This window comes from Drosophila montana, unplaced genomic scaffold (genome assembly GCF_035044405.1).
Source record: "Drosophila montana isolate Dmon_TW-CO22-7 unplaced genomic scaffold, ASM3504440v1 contig_3733_1, whole genome shotgun sequence".
Taxonomy (NCBI): Eukaryota; Metazoa; Arthropoda; class Insecta; order Diptera; family Drosophilidae; genus Drosophila; species Drosophila montana.
In genome coordinates this window covers 500,373-525,127 of record NW_026998620.1, presented here as the reverse complement: position 1 = coordinate 525,127, position 24,755 = coordinate 500,373, and the positions used below count along the sequence as shown (strand labels likewise).

The following is a 24,755-nucleotide window of genomic DNA, read 5'->3' as shown; positions in this document are numbered from 1 at the left end:
GCCTGAAAACGAATTTCTTCTTTCAGACACTTTTGTTAGTTCCTATAAACGAAGAGTTAGATAATTTGTTCTTGAATTGAAAAGTTTTACGCTTTTTTAAAGCATGCAAATTCTTGTTGTACTTTATTTATTTCTTTAATAAGCTGAATCGTATGCCAAATAAGTTGGTAAGCAAAAAATGATCTGAAATTCGAATCGAAACTTAGAAAAAGAAAACCCAGCCACAAGCTTAAATAACTTGGGCCCCAAAAATGGCATACTATATCCAAGCATATGTGATATATGACAATTTTGGGTAGGGAAAAACTGGACGGACGGGCAAATAAAAAACACCTTCATCGTGTCGGAGATGCTATTAGAATTTAATTTTCATAATTTGATGTATTGAATAATTAGGAAGACACTCGTTTTTGTTGGCCACAAATAAATAAATAAATAAATAATTATTAAATAAATAAATAATTATAAAATATAGCCCGTAACTTCTCCATTGTAATATATATGAATTGCAAGACTTTCAGTAAAACGGGCAGTCAAAATATATAAATTAAAAGTGGATGTGACTTATAAGTTACTTGTGACTATATATTCTTCCCTCATTCATTCGCTGGGTAAAATAAAACATATTAACTAAGAAAAAACAAGTAAGAGGTTCTAGTCGGGAGCTGCCGACTAGGGAATACCCTGCACCCTCTTCTTCCGACAGGCGATAGGTATAAAATAAAAGATATTTGATATAAATATACTATTCTAGAAGCTAGAGCTCTAGCTCATATTATTTACCAAAACTGCTCAAAACTCCGAATTTCGATATCGATTTTTATCGATTACTTGGAAACGGGGCAAGTTATCGAATATCGGAAACAAACTCGATTTGCGCGTGGACTAGGAGGACCTACAGCTAAAATTTCTCTAGCTCTTATAGGTTTCGAGATCCTTGCGTTCATACATACGGACTGACAGACGGACATGGCTAGATCGACTCGGCTGTTGATGCTGATCAAGAATATATATACTCTATGGGGTCGTAGATGCTTCCTTCTGCCTGTTACATACATTTGCACAAATACATAATACACTTTTTTTACCCATTTTCAATGGGTTCAGGGTATAAAAAGTTTTACTTCGAGTCGTAAGCTTGACTGTTTTGTTGGTATAACTTATTTTCAGCTTAATACAATAACAAATAACTTATTTACGAAAACATATTATTGGTTTGTTAGGCAAAGAACAAAATGTAATTTGTAGAAGAAAAAACGGAATGAATTCTGCCCCATTACACAATTATTATATATTATTCATGAACTGGCCACAACTCCAATAAAAGTCCAGCCAAGGGTAAGGCTCGTTCTTTTGGCCCGACTTGTATTTCATATTATTTATGCAAATAACAATTACATAGAAAAGAGTTAAGTCCCACATGAGGAGACTTTTCCCAGTGGGGCAAAAACCGAATTGTGCTTAAAAGTGGAGCTGCATTAAGTCTGCATAAGTTCACAATCAGAGCGCAACTTCAAATTTTGGCCACGTAAAAGCAATTACGTGTGCCGAAACCAGACAAAACTATTTCCCCGAGAAAATGTAGAAAATATAGGAAAAACTTGCAATGTGCAGACGATCGATAAGGAGGCGAAAGGAGGCGAGCAACTGCCAAGGTAAATCAAGGTGTGCCTCGGCAAATGTGCGTGTGTTTTTTTGAGCCGCGACTTAAATCTAAGGCACATAGCCCGACTCTATACATAGCCGTACATAAAGGCACGTCGGGCTAACGTACTTGGTCGGAAAGTGGTTGGAAACAAGGTTATTTTGCCCGCGGCCAAGACGCGTGGGCGTGGGTGTGGGCGTGGCAGGCAGCATTGCCAAAAGCAGCCACAGAAAACACAAACAAAATGTGCACAAGACACGCAACCAAACAACAACAACAACAACAACAAGAACAAAGGAACCCAAATACAGCAGCTCCTTAACTGGCCGCAAAAGACCAAAGGCGAGCTATATATAACTCGAGCTCGAAGCTGTAAAATCCAAGGGGGAAAGGAAGGTTTTACACTCAAAGGAAATGCGTTATAGATTGTGTTAGAAATTTAGAAAAAAGACCAAGGAAATACTGCATTGCGATCTGTACTTCAAATATTACCTTTAATTTCTTCTTCAATATTCCTAAAGTAAATAGAATAAAAACAATTGTTTTTTCGAAATAAAGAAATGAGCATGTGGTAAAATATGTCTCTTACTTTTGGCTCTTTTGCTCGACATTTGTATTTTACATTATGTTAAGAACTTAACATCATGTTAAAAACTTAACAGTATGATGTAAGGAACTTAACATTTCTAGAAGAGCTGAATACAGAATTTAAAAATGTCTCTCAACTTTGGCTCTTTTGCTTGACATTTTTATTTAACATTATGGTAAAAACTTAACATAATGTTAACAACTAAACTTCATGTTAAAAACGTAACTTTCTAATAGAGCTGCGTAGAGAATTTCAAAAATGTCTCCTAATTCTAATTTTTCTGCTCGACATTTTTATGTTACATAATGTTAAAAACGTAACATTCAGTTATATAACCGTAACATCATGTTAAAAACTTAACGTTTCTAGAAGAGCTGCGTACATTATTTAAGAAATGACTCCTTATTTTGGGTCTATTGCTCGACGTTTTTAATTTACATATTACTCAAAACTTAACATCATGTTAAAAACTTAACAGCGCGTTAAAAACTTAACATTTATGGAAGGGTTGCGTACAGATTTCAATTTCAAACTAAGTGCAATCAAAAAATGATTTTCCCACATACGTTTGGCTCTTTTCCTCGACATTTTTATTTTACATAATAGTATAAACTTAACAAAATGTTAAACACTTAACAGCATGTTAAAAACTTAACATTCCTGGAAGAGCTGTATACAGAATTTAATTGTAATTTCTAATTTTAATTGATTTTCTCTGAGTGTAAATGGAAATATCTCTGACTTTGGCAGCTTTGTCGATCGATTTGCACAGCACTTAAATTTAATTCAATTTTAATTTAGAGCTAATTATTTGGCTCTAAAGATTCTGTACAGCAATTACCCAAAATGGAAATGGGCTGGGATGACAGTTGATGAGCCACGCGCAGATACATTCGTGTAATTAATCTTTTATTTTAATGTGAGAAAATGTGACACTTTTTATACAACAAGTCAACGATGACATTGTCGAAGACCTGAGCAATAAAACTGTCAGGGCATCAGCGCGAAGCTTAGGTCTGTTTGCCTCGACAATTCTCGGATACCAAACATGAAACAGCAAAAGAACATTTGGGCGAATACACTGCGATATAATTCTAATTTGCATTCCACAATGTTTATTTTCAATTATGAATTTATTTCATGGCAGTTGGCAGCCACAGCGCCCTGACAAAGCCAAGCCGAAGTTAATATACTCTCTATGAATATTTTAACTATTGCTGGGAATGAAATTAAGTCTGACTAGCCCTTCGTCTTCTTTCTGGCTTTCCATTGCCAACACACACTGTGCATTTTCGTTCGTAATTAACTTCGGAGCTTATGGTCCGATCTTTTTGAGAATCTCTATCTGCGAGCTTAAATAAAATAACCACAGCAGAAGGTAATCAAAAAGTGTCACGAGATATCTCGATCAAAATCTATATATATATATACTATGCGAGACATCTCCAGATCTTATCCCTCCCAGGTAGTTAAAACCTGTTTAAATAGGGTATATATTATAGAAATTGTAGCAGATGTATAGAGGAATATTAACTTTGATAATTTCAAGTCTCTAGCTTAGTTAACTAGATCGTCTCAGCTCGTAGGGATCTAATTTATAGATTTATTTATATTTATTCATATTATTCATATTCACATTATTATGATTATTCCGTATGAGCTGCATACTTTACGAGCTAGCCAATACTCCCTTCACTGAGATATTTTTTTTTTGGACAAGTACGCCTTTTCGTAATTAGATGGACGGGTTCAGGGCATCTGTTCGAACGTTGCCGAACCGTAAAACAGACTACACGACCATCAACCCCCACAAAGTGCCCACCCACCCCCCGCACACCCCCTGCCAGAACACACCACAACCACCACCACCAGTAAGAACAACAACAACAAAAGCAACACTTGTAAAATATCACGTTGTGGAACTGCCTTGGGCCTTGGAACTGGGACTGGGACTTGGCTGATGTGGGGCCAAGGTAAAAAAACGCCTTCGCCTGCTCGTTATGCCTACAATCTATCGATTTTTATACACATGTGTGTGTGTGTGTGTATCTGGCCGATTGCCTGGGTTTAAAAATATAACATTCACCCACACCTTGGTCGACTTGGCTTAATTGGATTGCTCCGGCTTTGATACAAGCCTGAAACTGAAGCTGAAACGTGTCTCATGCCTCAAAGTTTGCTTTAAATTATAATTTCCATAAAATATTTCTACTTCATCCTGTTGCTGTTGTTGTTGTTGCTGTTGATCCTGTCGTCTACTGATATTGACAGCCGGATAGACAGCGGGTGGTCGTTGCCAGGAATCTCGCCCAGCTCCGGACCCCTCCCTGACCCCTGAGCGGCCCCCCCGGAGTGCAACATTTGATAGCACCAGCAGCAAACTGTGCGCTGCAGTTGATTCCAAATGGGTTGACTGGATTCCGACTTTACTTAGATACGCGAAAATGACAGGTTCTTTAAAAGGGGCACTCAAAGTAGAATATTTATCTCAAATTTCGTACACTTCACTGAATTTCACGCTGCTTAAAGCCTGAAAAGTAAGGTGTTTTCGCACTATAAGCTGTTTAGATTTCTATTTATATACATTCTGTTAATCTTAAGGCGGGTTTTGAGTCGAACTGGCTCAAAATATAAATATGTTATATATTATTATTATTTAATTATTATTTAAAATGTTTATTTCTTATACCCTAAACCAATTGAAAATAGATTTAAGACATATCCAGCTCCTTGTTCTCGACAACTAAGCCAAAGATTTGATATTTATATATCAAATATCGAAATGTACCGGAAATGAATTATGTTAAATACAATTTTCGCATTTATTCACATTTTGTTTTAACCTCGGATCTCGAGAAAATAAAGTAAATATTTAAAAATGGAAAGGTCACCCAAAACCAGCAATAATTTTTAAATATATATATTCTCGTATATCATACCTATCGCAGCCCATCGATAAATATCGATTCAATTCGAAAATCATGAGAGTTAGCATTAAGTACATATATAAACAGATATACATATATATACAGATATACGTAAATATATATATTATCGTAAATCATACCTATCGCAGCCAATCGATAAATATCGATTTCTGTTAGCATAAATCGAAAATCATGAGAGCTGAAGCATTCAATTTGTTAAGCAAGTTATCATTAAGTACACATATATACAGATATACATAAATATATATATTATCGTATATCGTACCTATTGCAACCCATCGATAAATATCGATTTCTGTTAGCATAAATCGAAAATCATCAGAGAATTGATGCATCAAAGCAAGTTATCATTGAGTACAGATATACATATAGTTCAATCAAATAATAATTATATACATAGGTTCAACCTTGTACGGAATCACCATCAATTTCTTTGGGACTGCCAGCCGCGATATATATATAATTAGGTTTTCTTAATGCCTAACTTTCAGGCAAATCTCCTCATGTTATCAATGTTGAGGTTGCCCGTCTCGTTGGCACCTGCAGCAGATAGAATAAGATTACGCAAGAGTAACACGAGCTGTGGTTCGTTAGCATTCGTTACCTCGACAGGGGACAGAGGTGAAGGGTTAGACGGCAATTTGCGCTGGACTGGAATTGAGTTCCATCGGCGTGGTTCACATTTAGCCAAGCCAGAACAGTCAGTATATCAGGTTACAATTAATTGATTAAAGGTACAGAGCTCAAAGGGCAATAAGCATTAATATTAATAGTCGCATTAGCTTACATTTATACTAACATTTTTATGTATCAAACAGAAGAGTCTAAGCTGAATGGATGTGCGGAAAAGGCAAAAGAGAATATCTAATGCAATTTTACAACACTTAAAAGTCAATGGACAGCTATTAATGCGAAAAACGTGGTTGCCTGGATATAGATTATGTATAAGGAATATAGGAAATATACAAGCTGAAGTGTTATGAAAGTAGGGAAAAGGCAAAAGAGAAGATCTAATGCAATTTTACAACACTTAAAAGTCAATGAGCAGCTCTTAATGCGGAAAATGTAGTCGCCTGGATACGGAATATATATAGAAATATAGTAAATCTACAAGCTGTAATGTTGTGAAAGTAGGGAAAGAGCAAAAGAGAATATCTAATGCAATTTTACAACACTTAAAAGTCAATGGACAGCTATTAATGCCAAAAACGTGGTTGCCTGGATATAGATTATGTATGTATAAGGAATATAGGAAATATACAAGCTGAAGTGTTATGAAAGTAGGGAAAAGGCAAAAGAGAAGATCTAATGCAATTTTACAACACTTAAAAGTCAATGAGCACCTCTTAATGCGGAAAATGTAGTCGCCTGGATACGGAATATATATAGAAATATAAAAAATACACAAGCTGTAATGTTGTGAAAGTAGGGAAAAGGCAAAAGAGAATATCTAATGCAATTTTACAACACTTAAATGTCAATGGGCAGCTCGTAATGCATAAATGTGGACGATGCTGGGAAAACAGTATTATAATAGAATCAGAGCAAACAGAATAATATCAATAAAATTAAAATAAATAAATTAAGCTGACGTCCGGCTGACAGCCAACCAAAGTGTCGAGCATGTGAGAGAGAGCAAGTGGAAGAAAGAGAGCACAAGAAAGCCAGCCGAGTGCGAGAGAGTGAGGGAGATGCAGAGAGATTAAAATCAAATAAGACAAAGCGGACGAGCAATGGCAGGCCGGAAACGGAACAACAAATATCTATTGAGAAACTTCTGCATATACACACATGAGTGTGTGTGTGAGTGTGAGTGTGTGTGTGTGTGTGTCACACGAGTGGTGGAATTTTTAAGGCGCCCGCCGGGAACAACGCCACCAAAATGGCCGCCGAAAGTGTTGAAATGTGTAAGCGAGCGGAGAGCGTAGAGGGGAGAGGGGGGGAGAAGAGCGAAGAGGCGAAAATCGGCCGCAAATCGCAGCAGGAGCGAGCGGGTGTCGAGCGGGAGGCGAGGTAAAGGGTATGCATATAAAAAGAAACACTGCGATCAATAAGTTTTCGTACAAGTATTTTTGTCATGGCGACGGCGACGCCGACGATGACGCAGACAAAGCTGGCAAATTAATTGCGATTTGTCGTTGCCAACTACACACATGTATATGTAATATAAACGTGTGTGTGTGTGTGTGTGTGTGTGTGTGTGTTTGTAGGTGCCCGTGTGACAGCGCGACAAACACTTTGTTAAATGAAACATGTGAACACGCAAAATGCGTGTCACCCTGTGCTTATCTCTTTGCACTTATGCATTTACGTAGCTCTGCATGTGTGTGTGTGTGTGTGTGTGTTTGTGTGTGTTTGTGTGTGTGTGTGTGACGCTGTCGTATCGAAAAATGCAACTTTTGACATTTCGATGACCTTACTTAAGTTAACAACAAAACCAACAACTAACTGAAAATGTGTGTGTAACCTAAATACTCAAATACAGCATGATGTTCCATTTTCACTTTGTTCCGTTTTGAAATTCATGTCCATTTTTGGGGCTCCCCCCTCGCCCGCCGGAACCCCTCTCAATGGCGCTGACCGAGCCGAGCAACTTTCTCGTTTCAGCTGCTGCTGCTGGCGCCTCCGACTGCGCAGCCTGTCATTTCATTCAAACATGGCCGCGTGGGTGTGGCCTTGTCACCAATACTAGAGCAACTACACGCACACACACACACACACACACATAAGTTGACGAGCTGATATGTAGGCGGAGCTGTCTCTACTAATCGTTGGCCTGTCAGAATGAATCGCCTTCCAGACATAGGATATGCCCGCACGCTTCCAGTTTCCAAGGTTCTCGGCACTTTCCAGCTGTTCATCAGCTGTTCAAAGCGGGGAAAGTGTGGTGAAAGCTCCGCGGGGGCATTTGTAATGCACACAAAACATTTGCTTAGTTTTCTTTTTCCTTTGGAGCATTTTTAGTTGTTGCTGTAAATGCAATTCCAATTTCTCTTGTAAGCCAGCTTTTTTCTTTGCGAGACTTTTTGATGCCTTTCTTTATGCAATTTTCTGAAGCCTAAACTTTTGCAAGCTTAGAATTTATTTAGAGAAATTCATATTTCTTTCACAAATATATTAAATATGTGTTTAATAAATTTTTTAGCTTTAGTATAAGGCAAAAAATAAATTAAAAATAATTGATTTTAAGAATGCTTTTATCCCTCCTTTTAAATTTAACTAATGTATGTCATATAATTATGTCCACTTTTTTATTTATTTATAAATTTATATTTTTTTTAAAAATATAAATAAATATATTCCTTTTAAATTTAATTAATGTATGTCACATAATTATGTCAATTTTTATATTTATTTTAAAATTTATATTTTTTTCAAAAATATATAAAATATGTTTTTAACACATTTTCAGCTAAATAAACAGACAAATAGTTGATTTTAAGAATGCTTTTATGCTTCCTTTTAAATTTAATTAATGTATGTCACATAATTATGACCATTATTTTATTAATATAAAAATTTATATTTCTTTTAAAAATATAAATAAATAAATATATTTTAACACATTTCTAGCTAAATAAGCTGACAAATAGTTGATTTTAAGATGCTTTTATCCGTCCTTTTAAATTTAATTAATGTATGTCACATATCATGTCCGTTAATTGGGGTGGAAACGCGCTTTCTTAATGCATATAAATTGCGCAATCGCAGCATTTGCCAGACATGTGAATTATTTATGCGGATTTTTAAAAAAATAAAATGAATAATTTAGGTCTGGCAGCTGAGATGCTCCAGAGCCAACAATTGATGTGGGAGGAATGCCGAAAAATGACGTCAGCAACGAACTTGAACAGAACTGAAGTTGGGGAGGTTGTGATTTTTCGGAAGGTGGCCTGAACTTTGACCTATGCCTGACTTCATATCTGAGTGCTTTATTCGGTAGATCGCCTTTGGGCCAATTTAAGAGCTCCGCATTTATTTGTCACTTTGATGAAAGGTCATTTGGCTTGTTGTTGTTGCTTTTGCCAACTGTCAGACCACCTGTCTACCAGGTAGATTTATCATTTTTGCAACATGTCAATTTGTCATTCAGTCGACTGACAGCCAGCCCTACATACATTAATTCATCTATATGTAGACGGGACCCGCAACGATGTAATCAGTGAAACAATCAGTCAAAAGCGCTTTGCACATTTCTCATTGCCAATTGATTAATAAAGAATGATTTATTTTAATAATCGATATTCGTGAATCTTGTATTTTAACACAATAAATATTCACTAATATAGGGTCGAATGGTTCAAAGGTCTAAAGTTTTACTAGCCCTCTGCAGGTTAGCCGACCCACTCGTAAAACTTACTTATCTCTCACTCTGTTTGCAAAGGAAGAAAGGAGTTAAGGAGAGTAAGGATTATTGAAGAGCTTACTTGGTTGTTAGTTCCTCTTTTTATTGGCAGTTGAATTAATGGCCAAACCATGAAGAAAAAGCCAAATCTCGTGAAAATCGGATGAGATTTGACCGAGTTACGGGGGTGGGAAGCTTAGACCTATGTCTATATAGGCTATTTGAGGGTAACATTTTGACATGAATTTTGACCCAGAATAGTGTTGTCAGATTTTGATGCCAAATTGATTAAGGGGCCAAACCATGAAGAAAGAGCAAAACCTGGTGAAAATCGGATGAGATTTGACCGAGTTACGGGTGTGGGAAGTTTTGACCTATGACCATATGGCTTTGAGGCTAACATTTTGACATGAATTTTGACCCAGAACAGTGTGACCAGATTTTGATGCCAAATTGATCTAGAGGCCAAACCATGAAGAAAAAGCTAAACTTCGTGAAAATCGGATGAGGTTTGACCGAGTTACGGGGGTGGGAAGTTTAGACCTATGTCTATATAGGATATTTAAGGGTATCATTTTGACATGAATTTTGACCCAGAATAGTGTAGCCAGATTTTGATGCCAAATTGATCTAGAGGCCAAACCATGAAGAAAGAGCCAAACCTTGTGAAAATCTGATGAGATTTGGACGAGTTAAGGGGGTGGGAAGTTTAGACCTATGTCTATATAGGATATTTGAGGGTATCATTTTGACATGAATTTTGACCCAGAACAGTGTGACCTGATTTTGATGCCAAATTGATGTAGTGGCCAAGCCATGAAGAAAGAGCCAAATCTCGTGAAAATCGGATGAGATTTGACCGAGTTACGGGGGTGGGAAGTTTAGACCTATGTCTATATAGGCTATTTGAGGGTACCATTTTGTCATGAATTTTGACCCAAAATATTGTTGCCAGATTTTGATGCCAAATTGATCTAGAGGCCAAACCATGAAGAAAGAGCAAAATCTCGTGAAAATCGGATGAGATTTGGCCGAGTTAAGGGGGTGGGAAGTTTAGACCTATGTCTATATAGGATATTTGAGGGTATCATTTTGACATGAACTTTGACCCAGAACAGTGTGACCAGATTTTGATGCCAAATTGATCTAGAGGCCAAACCATAAAGAAAGAGCTAAACTTCGTGAAAATCGGATGAGGTTTGGCCGAGTTACGGGGGTGGGAAGCTTAGACCTATGTCTATATAGGCTATTTGGGGGTATCATTTACACATGAATTTTGACCCAGAACAGTGTGACTAGATTTTGATGCCAAATTGATCTAGAGGCCAAACCATGAAGAAAGAGCTAAACTCCGTGAAAATCTGATGAGATTTGACCGAGTTATGGGGGTGGGAAGTTTAGACCTATGTCTATATAGGATATTTGAGGGTATCATTTTGACATGAATTTTGACCCAGAACAGTGTGACCAGATTTTGATGCCAAATTGATGTAGAGGCCAAACCATGAAGAAAGAGCTAAACTCCGTGAAAATCGGATGAGGTTTGGCCGAGTTACGGGGGTGGGAAGTTTAGACCTATGTCTATATCGGATATTTGAGGGTATAATTTTTACATGAATTTTGACCCAGAATAGTGTTGTCAGATTTTGATGCCAAATTGATTAAGGGGCCAAACCATGAAGAAAGAGCAAAACCTGGTGAAAATCGGATGAGATTTGACCGAGTTACGGGTGTGGGAAGTTTTGACCTATGACCATATGGCTTTTAACATTTTGACATGAATTTTGACCCAGAACAGTGTGACCAGATTTTGATGCCAAATTGATCTAGAGGCCAAACCATGAAGAAAGAGCTAAACTTCGTGAAAATCGGATGAGGTTTGACCGAGTTACGGGGGTGGGAAGTTTAGACCTATGTCTATATAGGATATTTAAGGGTATCATTTTGACATGAATTTTGACCCAGAATAGTGTAGCCAGATTTTGATGCCAAATTGATCTAGAGGCCAAACCATGAAGAAAGAGCCAAACCTTGTGAAAATCTGATGAGATTTGGACGAGTTACGGGGGGTGGGAAGTTTAGACCTATGTCTATATAGGATATTTGAGGGTATCATTTTGACATGAATTTTGACCCAGAACAGTGTGACCTGATTTTGATGCCAAATTGATGTAGTGGCCAAGCCATGAAGAAAGAGCCAAATCTCGTGAAAATCGGATGAGATTTGGCCGAGTTAAGGGGGTGGGAAGTTTAGACCTATGCCTATATAGGATATTTGAGGGTATCATTTTGACATGAATTTTGACCCAGAACAGTGTGACCAGATTTTGATGCCAAATTGATCTAGAGGCCAAACCATAAAGAAAGAGCTAAACTTCGTGAAAATCGGATGAGGTTTGGCCGAGTTACGGGGGTGGGAAGTTTAGACCTATGTCTATATAGGCTATTTGAGGGTATCATTTACACATGAATTTTGACCCAGAACAGTGTGACTAGATTTTGATGCCAAATTGATCTAGAGGCCAAACCATGAAGAAAGAGCTAAACTCCGTGAAAATCTGATGAGATTTGACCGAGTTACGGGGGTGGGAAGTTTAGACCTATGTCTATATAGGATATTTGGGGGTATCATTTTGACATGAATTTTGACCCAGAACAGTGTGACCAGATTTTGATGCCAAATTGATGTAGAGGCCAAACCATGACGAAAGAGCTAAACTCCGTGAAAATCGGATGAGGTTTGGCTGAGTTACGGGGGTGGGAAGTTTAGACCTATGTCTATATCGGATATTTGAGGGTATAATTTTTACATGAATTTTGACCCAGAACAGTGTGACCAGATTTTGATGCCAAATTGATCTAGAGGCCAAGCCATGAAGAAAGAGCTAAACTTCGTGAAAATCGGATGAGATTTGACCGAGTTACGGGGGTGGGATGTTTAGACCTATGTCTATATAGGCTATTTAAGGGTAATATTTTGACATGAATTTTGACCCAGAATATTGTTGCCAGATTTTGATGCCAAATTGATGTAGAGGCCAAACCATGAAGAAAGAGCTAAACTTCGTGAAAATCTGATGAGATTTGACCGAGTTACGGGGGTGGGAAGTTTAGACCTATGTCTATATAGGCTATTTGAGGGTATCATTTTGACATGAATTTTGATCCAGAATAGTGTTGCCAGATTTTGATACCAAATTGATCTAGAGGCCAAACCATGAAGAAAGAGCCAAATCTCGTGAAAATCGGATGAGATTTGACCGAGTTACGGGGGTGGGAAGTTTAGACCTATGTCTATATAGGATATTTAAGGGTATCATTTTGACATGAATTTTGACCCAGAATAGTGTAGCCAGATTTTGATGCCAAATTGATCTAGAGGCCAAACCATGAAGAAAAAGCCAAACCTTGAGAAAATCTGATGAGATTTGGCCGAGTTACGGGTGTGGGAAGTTTTGACCTATGACCATATGGGATATTTGAGGCTAACATTTTGACAAGAATTTTGACCCAGAACAGTGTGACCAGATTTTGATGCCAAATTGATCTAGAGGCCAAACCATGAAGAAAAAGCTAAACTTCGTGAAAATCGGATGAGGTTTGACCGAGTTACGGGGGTGGGAAGTTTAGACCTATGTCTATATAGGATATTTAAGGGTATCATTTTGACATGAATTTTGACCCAGAATAGTGTAGCCAGATTTTGATGCCAAATTGATCTAGAGGCCAAACCATGAAGAAAGAGCCAAACCTTGTGAAAATCTGATGAGATTTGGACGAGTTACGGGGGGTGGGAAGTTTAGACCTATGTCTATATAGGATATTTGAGGGTATCATTTTGACATGAATTTTGACCCAGAACAGTGTGACCTGATTTTGATGCCAAATTGATGTAGTGGCCAAGCCATGAAGAAAGAGCCAAATCTCGTGAAAATCGGATGAGATTTGACCGAGTTACGGGGGTGGGAAGTTTAGACCTATGTCTATATAGGCTATTTGAGGGTACCATTTTGTCATGAATTTTGACCCAAAATATTGTTGCCAGATTTTGATGCCAAATTGATCTAGAGGCCAAACCATGAAGAAAGAGCAAAATCTCGTGAAAATCGGATGAGATTTGGCCGAGTTAAGGGGGTGGGAAGTTTAGACCTATGTCTATATAGGATATTTGAGGGTATCATTTTGACATGAATTTTGACCCAGAACAATGTGACCAGATTTTGATGCCAAATTGATCTAGAGGCCAAACCATAAAGAAAGAGCTAAACTTCGTGAAAATCGGATGAGGTTTGGCCGAGTTACGGGGGTGGGAAGTTTAGACCTATGTCTATATAGGCTATTTGGGGGTATCATTTACACATGAATTTTGACCCAGAACAGTGTGACTAGATTTTGATGCCAAATTGATCTAGAGGCCAAACCATGAAGAAAGAGCTAAACTCCGTGAAAATCTGATGAGATTTGACCGAGTTATGGGGGTGGGAAGTTTAGACCTATGTCTATATAGGATATTTGAGGGTATCATTTTGACATGAATTTTGACCCAGAACAGTGTGACCAGATTTTGATGCCAAATTGATGTAGAGGCCAAACCATGAAGAAAGAGCTAAACTTCGTGAAAATCGGATGAGGTTTGGCCGAGTTACGGGGGTGGGAAGCTTAGACCTATGTCTATATAGGCTATTTGGGGGTATCATTTACACATGAATTTTGACCCAGAACAGTGTGACTAGATTTTGATGCCAAATTGATCTAGAGGCCAAACCATGAAGAAAGAGCTAAACTCCGTGAAAATCTGATGAGATTTGACCGAGTTATGGGGGTGGGAAGTTTAGACCTATGTCTATATAGGATATTTGAGGGTATCATTTTGACATGAATTTTGACCCAGAACAGTGTGACCAGATTTTGATGCCAAATTGATGTAGAGGCCAAACCATGAAGAAAGAGCTAAACTCCGTGAAAATCGGATGAGGTTTGGCCGAGTTACGGGGGTGGGAAGTTTAGACCTATGTCTATATCGGATATTTGAGGGTATAATTTTTACATGAATTTTGACCCAGAATAGTGTTGTCAGATTTTGATGCCAAATTGATTAAGGGGCCAAACCATGAAGAAAGAGCAAAACCTGGTGAAAATCGGATGAGATTTGACCGAGTTACGGGTGTGGGAAGTTTTGACCTATGACCATATGGGATATTTGAGGCTAACATTTTGACATGAATTTTGACCCAGAACAGTGTGACCAGATTTTGATGCCAAATTGATCTAGAGGCCAAACCATGAAGAAAGAGCTAAACTTCGTGAAAATCGGATGAGGTTTGACCGAGTTACGGGGGTGGGAAGTTTAGACCTATGTCTATATAGGATATTTAAGGGTATCATTTTGACATGAATTTTGACCCAGAATAGTGTAGCCAGATTTTGATGCCAAATTGATCTAGAGGCCAAACCATGAAGAAAGAGCCAAACCTTGTGAAAATCTGATGAGATTTGGACGAGTTACGGGGGGTGGGAAGTTTAGACCTATGTCTATATAGGATATTTGAGGGTATCATTTTGACATGAATTTTGACCCAGAACAGTGTGACCTGATTTTGATGCCAAATTGATGTAGTGGCCAAGCCATGAAGAAAGAGCCAAATCTCGTGAAAATCGGATGAGATTTGGCCGAGTTAAGGGGGTGGGAAGTTTAGACCTATGCCTATATAGGATATTTGAGGGTATCATTTTGACATGAATTTTGACCCAGAACAGTGTGACCAGATTTTGATGCCAAATTGATCTAGAGGCCAAACCATAAAGAAAGAGCTAAACTTCGTGAAAATCGGATGAGGTTTGGCCGAGTTACGGGGGTGGGAAGTTTAGACCTATGTCTATATAGGCTATTTGAGGGTATCATTTACACATGAATTTTGACCCAGAACAGTGTGACTAGATTTTGATGCCAAATTGATCTAGAGGCCAAACCATGAAGAAAGAGCTAAACTCCGTGAAAATCTGATGAGATTTGACCGAGTTACGGGGGTGGGAAGTTTAGACCTATGTCTATATAGGATATTTGGGGGTATCATTTTGACATGAATTTTGACCCAGAACAGTGTGACCAGATTTTGATGCCAAATTGATGTAGAGGCCAAACCATGACGAAAGAGCTAAACTCCGTGAAAATCGGATGAGGTTTGGCCGAGTTACGGGGGTGGGAAGTTTAGACCTATGTCTATATCGGATATTTGAGGGTATAATTTTTACATGAATTTTGACCCAGAACAGTGTGACCAGATTTTGATGCCAAATTGATCTAGAGGCCAAGCCATGAAGAAAGAGCTAAACTTCGTGAAAATCGGATGAGATTTGACCGAGTTACGGGGGTGGGATGTTTAGACCTATGTCTATATAGGCTATTTAAGGGTAATATTTTGACATGAATTTTGACCCAGAATAGTGTAGCCAGATTTTGATGCCAAATTGATCTAGAGGCCAAACCATGAAGAAAAAGCCAAACCTTGAGAAAATCTGATGAGATTTGGCCGAGTTAAGGGGGTGGGAAGTTTAGACCTATGTCTATATAGGATATTTGAGGGTATCATTTTGACATGAATTTTGACCCAGAACAGTGTGACCAGATTTTGATGCCAAATTGATCTAGAGGCCAAACCATGAAAAAAGAGCTAAACTCCGTGAAAATCTGATGAGATTTGACCGAGTTACGGGGGTGGGAAGTTTAGACCTATGTCTATATAGGCTATTTGAGGGTATCATTTACACATGAATTTTGACCCAGAACAGTGTGACTAGATTTTGATGCCAAATTGATCTAGAGGCCAAACCATGAAGAAAGAGCTAAATTTCGTGAAAATCGGATGAGGTTTGATCGAGTTACGGGGGTGGGTAGTTTAGACCTATGTCTATATAGGATATTTGAGGGTATCATTTACACATGAATTTTGGCCCAGAACAGTGTGACTAGATTTTGATGCCAAATTGATCTAGAGGCCAAACCATGAAGAAAGAGCTAAACTCCGTGAAAATCGGATGAGGTTTGGCCGAGTTACGGGGGTGGGATGTTTAGACCTATGTCTATATCGGATATTTGAGGGTATAATTTTTACATGAATTTTGACCCAGAACAGTGTGACCAGATTTTGATGCCAAATTGATCTAGAGGCCAAGCCATGAAGAAAGAGCTAAACTTCGTGAAAATCGGATGAGATTTGACCGAGTTACGGGGGTGGGATGTTTAGACCTATGTCTATATAGGCTATTTAAGGGTAATATTTTGACATGAATTTTGACCCAGAATATTGTTGCCAGATTTTGATGCCAAATTGATGTAGAGGCCAAACCATGAAGAAAGAGCCAAATCTCGTGAAAATCGGATGAGATTTGACCGAGTTACGGGGGTGGGATGTTTAGACCTATGTCTATATAGGCTATTTAAGGGTAATATTTTGACATGAATTTTGACCCAGAACAGTGTGACCAGATTTTGATGCCAAATTGATCTAGAGGCCAAGCCATGAAGAAAGAGCCAAATCTCGTGAAAATCGGATGAGATTTGACCGAGTTACGGGGGGTGGGCTGTGCGTTGATCACCAATCAGACAGTCAGGCGGTCAGTCAGTCAGTCAGTCAATAAGTCAGTCAATCATTCAATCTGTCATTACAAAAAGTTGTATATATAGAGATACAAATCTATTTGTAATTACGCACACACCTGTAAATTCACTCGCTCGATTATTTAATAATCATCAATCAGTAGGCGGGAGACATCACTGAAAGAACAGAAAAGCAGAGATTATGTTTAAACCTCACTTGAATTAGTGAGAATCGCATAGTAGAACAATATTTATAACATATTAAAATGCATACATATATGTAGATATTCAAATACATACAAAGCAACATACATACGATTGAAATAGTTACTACTTTTCTTTTAAATATAAAAAGACATAGTTATGTTTATAATACGTACCAGCTTTTCAAAGACCTGCGCCAAAGCCAAAGCCGCCATCTCCTCAAATTTTCAAGCCGCCGCCTCCTCATTTGCTCTATAGTTGAAGCCATCTCCTTCAATATTAAAGCAGCATCCTCCTCTTTTGCTTAAGTCGCCTCCTCCTTAGTTGAAGCCGCCTCGTCCTATTAAAGCAGCCGCCACCTCTACTTGAAGTGAAGCCTACGAGACTTACTTGAATTCATGAGAATCGAGTAGAAGGGACTTAGTTAAGAATACGTTTTTTAGGAAAATTTGGTCTCGCATAAACACATACATAATATATGCATACATTTTTTAAATATTTAAAGGCATACATAATATATACATATATACATACATACACACACGCATATATATATATGAAAACATACATAGATTCATCCATTAATACATAAAATTATACGCACAGACTCACATGCATACACATATATGTTATATATGCACGCATGTACATATATGCATACGCACAAAAATACATATGTACATACATACATACTTGCATACTACATAATACATGCATTTGTACACACATCAACATATACATACATACATAAATACATACATACATACATGCATACATGCATACATACATACATACATACATTCATACATTCATACATACATACATACATACATACATACATTCATACATACATACATACATACATACATACATACATACGTACATACATACGTACATACATACATACATACATACATACATACATACATACATACATACATACATACAAACATACATACATTCATTCATACATACATACATACATACAAACATACATACATACATACATACATTCATTCATACATACATACATACACACATACACAAAATTGCCAGATTTGGATGCCAAATTGATCTAGAGGCAAAACCTTATGAAAATCGGATGAGATTTGATTTGGGTGTGAGAAAATCTGACCTATGTCTATATAGAATATAGAATGCCATATTGATCTAGATAATAATGTTGCCAGATTTCTATTTTTTTTTGCCAAAAATGTAAATGCAAAATCGACGAACGTATTCACAACTTTGATAACCTTGTTGTTGCGACAATGAAATCTGAATCGGCGAATGATTTTATGAATAAGAAGGCGAGCGAGCATTTAAAATTTGAAAAACAATTTTGAATCGTGTAGTGGGTTATTTGAGGAGAGCAGCACGACTTTGTATTTATGCTGCTTAAAGTTGTACAAATTGAAATGGAAATGAAAAGTTGCAGCTGCCGATTGTGTTCACAATTGTTTATCATTTGCACAATCGAGTCGAAAAATTGAGATGAATAGACGTCGACAAATAAAGCTGGCAATTATCAAGTAATTGCGAAAGATTTGTTAGCCCAGAAACAGATATGGCCCGGCTGTGATCTTGCCTCATTCTGTGGCAAGTTGTATTGTATTTGTGGCAAGTTTTTGCTTTGTTTCAATTTGATGGGCCTTCTCAAGGCCATTCAAAACTTTCTTCAGCCCGCCGACTAATTGGGGCATGGCTACGGTTGCCGTGCTTCGGCATAAAGCAAACATGACCAAATTTTTGATGATCTCAGCACTTCAACAGCAGCTCCGCGTAGTGCACCTCTTGAGCGCAGCGCGACGCAGCGACAAGTTGTTTGCATTGCGGCAATATGATTTCTAACAAAAAAATTTATTGAAGTACTTTTCACTTTTAATGTGAGCGCGCAACTTTATCGGGGCCTTCGCTTCATCTATATATATATTTCTTTTTTGATACCCTTGCAGTTGGCATTATAGTTTTGTCGTGAAGTGTGTAACGCATAAAAGGAGACATATCCGACACCAGAAAGTATATATATTCTTCATCAGTATCAACAGCCGAGTCGATATATCTGTCTGTCTGTCCGACTAATCTCTCAGTTTAAAAGCTATCCTTATGAAACTTTGCAGAAGTTCCTCTTTCTTTTGCACGCAGTATATATGTCGGAACCAGCTGGATCGGACCAATATATCATATAGCTGCCATAGGAACGATAGGTCGAAAATGAGATTCTTATATGAAAAAGTTTTTTGTTTATTGAGATATCTTGACCAAACTCGGCATTTATTAGTTTTACTATCCTCCACATATACTTACAAAATCCTATCAACATCGGACAGCTTTATCATATAGCTGCCATAGGACCAATCGGTCGTAAATAGATTCTTTTATAAAAACCTTTTTTGTTTTTCAAGATATCTTGACCAAACTCGCCATTTATTAGTTTTATTATGCTTCTCATATATTTGCAAAATCCTATCAACATTGGACTACTATATCATATAGCTGCCATAGGAACGATCGGTCGAAAAGTAGGTTCTTGTATGAAAAACTTTTTTGTTTTTCAAGATATCTTGACTAAACTCGGCATTTATTAGTTTTACTATCCTCTACATATATTTGCAAAATCCTATCAACATCGGACAACTATATCATATAGCTGCCATAGGAACGATCGGTCGAAAAGTAGTTTCTTGCATGGAAACCTTTTTTGTTTTTCAAGATATCTTAACTATTTTCCCTTATTTCCTTCTTAGATGCGGGCAAAACACTGTGAGCATTATGAAAAAGTTTGGTCTGCAAGGGTATAAAAACTTCGACGTGCCGCAAATAGCCCTTCTTTCTCGTTTGCTTTATTTATTTTGTAGTTTTTACTTTTATTTGTAAACGAAAGGAAAATGAAGCAACCGAATTGAACAATTTATATTTTGTTAAGCTCCAAATTGGAGCAGCGCTTGTCATCAGCCGAACCTCGAGCGCTCTTTAAACGAATCTCTCCACAGACGTGTGGGCCATCCGAGTTGATTGATTGTAGCAGCTGCTGCTGCTGCTGCTGCCTCAGCTATGATTGGCAATCGAAGGTGTTAGATAACAATTACAAGCGCAACAGACACGCACTGCCTAATTATCGTTTATCAGACATATGCGCCATATCTTCCAACTTCCAACACGAAACACACCGAAACTAATGTTCGCATTGCCATTGACATAACTCGTCCAACCAACTATCTGCCATGCCACATAAATAATTTTTTTCGATTGTAAGCCGAGTCATACTCCTCAAATGTGGTTCACACGGAAATCGGGCCGCTTTTGGATAAAGCAAAGTCAGCTTGAAATTTAGGAAGGAAGGGCACTCGGGAATTTTACTTGACAATTTCCGAATATAATTTTACATGACTTTTTTCCCAGCGCCCACAATCGATTATGCGATATATTTAAATTACAAAATTTATAATTTTTATCATGCTTAAGTTTCAGATGTAAAAACTGAAAAGCTTGAAAATAGATTTAGTATAAGCGAAATTGAGGAAATTTTCAAACTAGGCAGCTCATTTACTAGAAACTTCGCATATCCAAGTTTTTGTCATTTTTGCATATGAGTTTTGAGAGAAAAACTAAAAAGACTAAATAAAAACTAAATAGACTGAAATCTATTTTAAGGTGAGTTTTAGAAAAGTTGGCTATCGACACAAATATTTTGCTAAATGCAAAGATTTTAGATTTATAATCTACAAAAAAATCAACACCAAATGCCATCAAGCCTGAAATATGCTAAGGCTTTGATAAGTTTAGTGTACTTTGAATTCTGAGAGTGATTGCAAAAACTAAGGATACTTCAATATTGATTATATTCAATTTTCCGATTAGGTAATATACTTAATTTATTGTATTCCAGTAGTTAGGCAACTTTTACTTACCTGTGCACATCTAGGGAACTGGCGAGCATGTGTGGACCGGAACATGGCAGCCAAAGCCAAAGTTTGGCCATTTAATTAATTTATTTATTTGACACCAAAATCGAAGGCAGCGACTCACACCCATCATGCCCATCAAAACCAATCAAAAGTTGGCCAAACTAATTGACAGCCCAAACAAAAAGAAGAAATAGAAACAAGTAAGAGGTTCTAGTCGGATGCTCCCGACTAGGGGATACCCTGCACCCACTTCTGCCAAAAGGCGATAGGTATAAAATGAAAGATACTTGATATATATATACTATTCTAGAAGCTACTTGTCTAGTTTGGCGACTCTAGCTCTTATTATTTACGAGATTTGCTCAAAAAACAGGATTTCGATATCGATTTTTATCGATTACTTGGAAACGGGGCAAGTTATCGAATATCGGAAACAAACTCGATCTGCGCGTGGACTAGGAGGACTTACAGCTAAAATTGCAAGTCTCTAGCTCTTATAGGTTTCGAGATCCTTGCGTTCATACATACGGACAGACGGACGGAGGGACGGACATGGCTTGATCGACTCAGCTATTGATGCTGATCAAGAATATATATGCTTTATAGGGTCGTAGATGCTTCCTTCTGCCTGTTACATACATTTGCACAAATACATAATACCCTGTTTTTTTACCCATTTTCAATGGGTGCAGGGTATAAATAAGACAAGTTTGGATTTTGTTTTTTCTGTTCGCTGTGTTCTGTCGAAATGTTCATCGCAGAAGCTGTTTATTTGGTGTAAGGCTCGAGCCACTTCCACTCCTCCCAGACGACGCATTCCTGCTGCGGCTCCATGAAGGCATAATTGTCGGGACATTGGATATAGTCGGCCTTCTCCTTGCCCTCGGCGCAGACCCAGTAATGGGTCGGATCGGAGATGTCACGGAATTTGCGAGCATGATCCTCGACAATGGCGCAATTGGGCTCCGCATAGATGTCCTGGCCGTTGTAGGCGCTAGCAAGGGTCACAAAGATGCCCAGCAGCAGGCAGCTGAAGATCATGGCTGTAATTAGAAAATAATTAGAATTTTTCCAATAATTTTTCGCCCTTTTCTTCTGCCAACCTTGATGCATTTTGTTGCGTGTCTAAATGGAAATGTTGCAATTGTTCCGCTCTTCGAGCATATTTATAGTGTTCCGTAACCGGATTCGATTCTGGGCCTGGTTTGGCTTCTTATCAAAGTTTTGTCCAAATTGCACGCTCCACACGCAAAAGCACTTTCTGCAAATTAGTTGGCCTTTTTTTTGCCCGACTCTATTTTCGGAGCTCATCAAAGATAGAAGACGTCTCGCAGGTGGCTTGTGCAATCTGCCCCCATTTCTCTTCCCTCTCTTCCCTCTCGCCCCTCTCCCTTCTTTCCAATAATTGGATTTACTCAAAGCGTAGCCACTTAATCGATAATGAGCTGCCCCTGCCCCTCACCCTGCCCCTGCCCCCATTTGTAATCATCTTCGTCATCGTCTTTAACGAAATGCTCAAAACTGAGCCGCAGCATTTAACAAATTTCAAACAATACCGACTATACACAATCCCAATTAACTGGCCCACAGGCTGCCCAACCAGTGTTGCCAAACAAACAAAAGAACTGAATTTAATGGCCAACAAAATAGCTATAAGTAGCTGAACAAAATTACTAAGCTTGGAAAAGTGCTTGAAGTCTGGCTTATCTATTCAAGCATCCAGAAGCTTCTGTTTTAAAATGTTTAAAATATGTTTTAAAATAGCTAAAAGCTAGCTAAGTTAGCCTAAAAATGGCCAGAATTGCACTTGGAAATTTCAATAGCTTCCGTAAATAGCTCTATTTAGCTAGAAAATATCTGCAATGTCAACACTACAGCCAAGTCATTTTCTGATATTTCTCCCTCTCTCTCTCTCTCTCTCTCTCTCTCTATCTGTCTCTATTTCTCTCTCTCTTCTTCAAGCATCCAGAAGCTTCTGTTTTAAAATGTTGAAAATATGTTTTGTAATAGCACTTGGAAATTTCAATAGCTTCCGGAATTAGCTATATTTAGCTAGAAAAAAGCTGCAATGCCAACACTGCTGCCAAGTCATTGTCTCAGCATCTCTCAACCTCTCCCTCGCTCTCTCTCTCTCTCTCTCTCTCCCTCTCCCTCACTCTCTCTCTCTCTCCCTCTCTCTCTCTCTCTCCCTCTCTCTCTCCCATTCTCCCTCTCCCTCTCTTTTTCGCGCTGTCTTCGTCTTGGTGGGGAGCCTCATCAATTTGAGTAGGCAACCAATTCCCGCCATGGGCACCTGCTGCTTGGCGACACCTGTCCCCCGTCGCCATCCCCCCCCCTCCGCCGACCTACCCCTCAGCTTGCCCTGCAGACGGCCGCAGAGTTCAATGCGGAAACTGTAATTACTTTTTAAGCATTTTGTAATAGATTTTTTGGCTTTTTTGTCTTTTCGTTTTTTGGCGTTTTTTGTTTTCATCAATGTGTTAGCTGTTAACTGTTTTTTTCTGTTTTTTTTTTTTTGGTATTTAGTTTCGTTTTTTTTTGTTTTTTTTGGCTCTGGTTGATTTCGTGATATTTTTTTTTGCATCCACACTTAAGCATTTATGTTGGTCAAGTGTTTGGCCCGAAACGCTTTACGGGGGGTCAGCCACACACACACACACACACACACACACACACACACACACACACACACAAGAAACGATGAACAGTTAACAAAAGATAAATATGTAATTTGCAAATCCAGTAAATCGATAATCAAAATGTTTGTTTTGCAATTTAAATGAATTCACATTACAGCATGATCATAATTATATATGTTTACCTTTTCATTGTTAAATATTTCATTTCGTTGGCTTTGGCTTTTTCTTTGGCTTTGTTCAAGCTGGCGCTATGCTAATGGAATCGCGTCTGTCGAGCCAATCAAATGCATTGAATACCTCGTCAATCAATATTCATCAGGTGTTGCGCACAAAAGAGCTGCAGGAATTTTGAATAGAATTTTATTGTATGTTGGCCATAACATAATGTTATAATCGGAAGAGCTTAACAGCTGCTCTAAACAGACGGAAAAAAAATACCAAGAATAAATATATATACATATATTCGAATTATAGCTAGGGTATTCACTGATAAAGGTATTCACTTGATAAAGGACAGAGCTGTTTTTTCCCTTGCCTCACGCTTGCAATTCCCAACAAGTTAAAGTATTGAAAAGCATACAAATCGTTTACATTTCTACAGTCAACAGCTGTTGATAAAAGCGGAAGATTCACGTTAAAGCTAAACAGAAAATCTGTTTATATTTCATACCTTGTTTTTTTGCTTATTATTTATATAAAATATAATTAACATTGACCTCGAGCCGGACAGCTTAATTTTGGTATAAAATATTGCAATTAATTAAACATATGTTATAATATTTTTTTCTATTTTTTACAGAATATCTACTCGCAAAATAAATTATTAATTTCAATAGAAATAATTAGTAAATTTAATATTTATTTTATCTAAAAATGCCAA

The 24,755-nt window shown here is 37.8% G+C and overlaps 1 protein-coding gene across 1 annotated transcript; it reads right to left on the bottom strand.

The window, feature by feature from the left end:
• Nucleotides 1–22,004: 22,004 nt before the first annotated feature.
• LOC135436872 (uncharacterized) lies at nt 22,005–22,349 on the bottom strand. The gene is made up of 2 exons (XM_064694636.1): nt 22,340–22,349; nt 22,005–22,279 (listed from the first exon to the last, which is right to left on the bottom strand). Exons 1-2 carry the CDS (start codon nt 22,347–22,349, stop codon nt 22,005–22,007), a joined length of 285 nt encoding a protein of 94 aa, XP_064550706.1.
• Nucleotides 22,350–24,755: the final 2,406 nt, after the last annotated feature.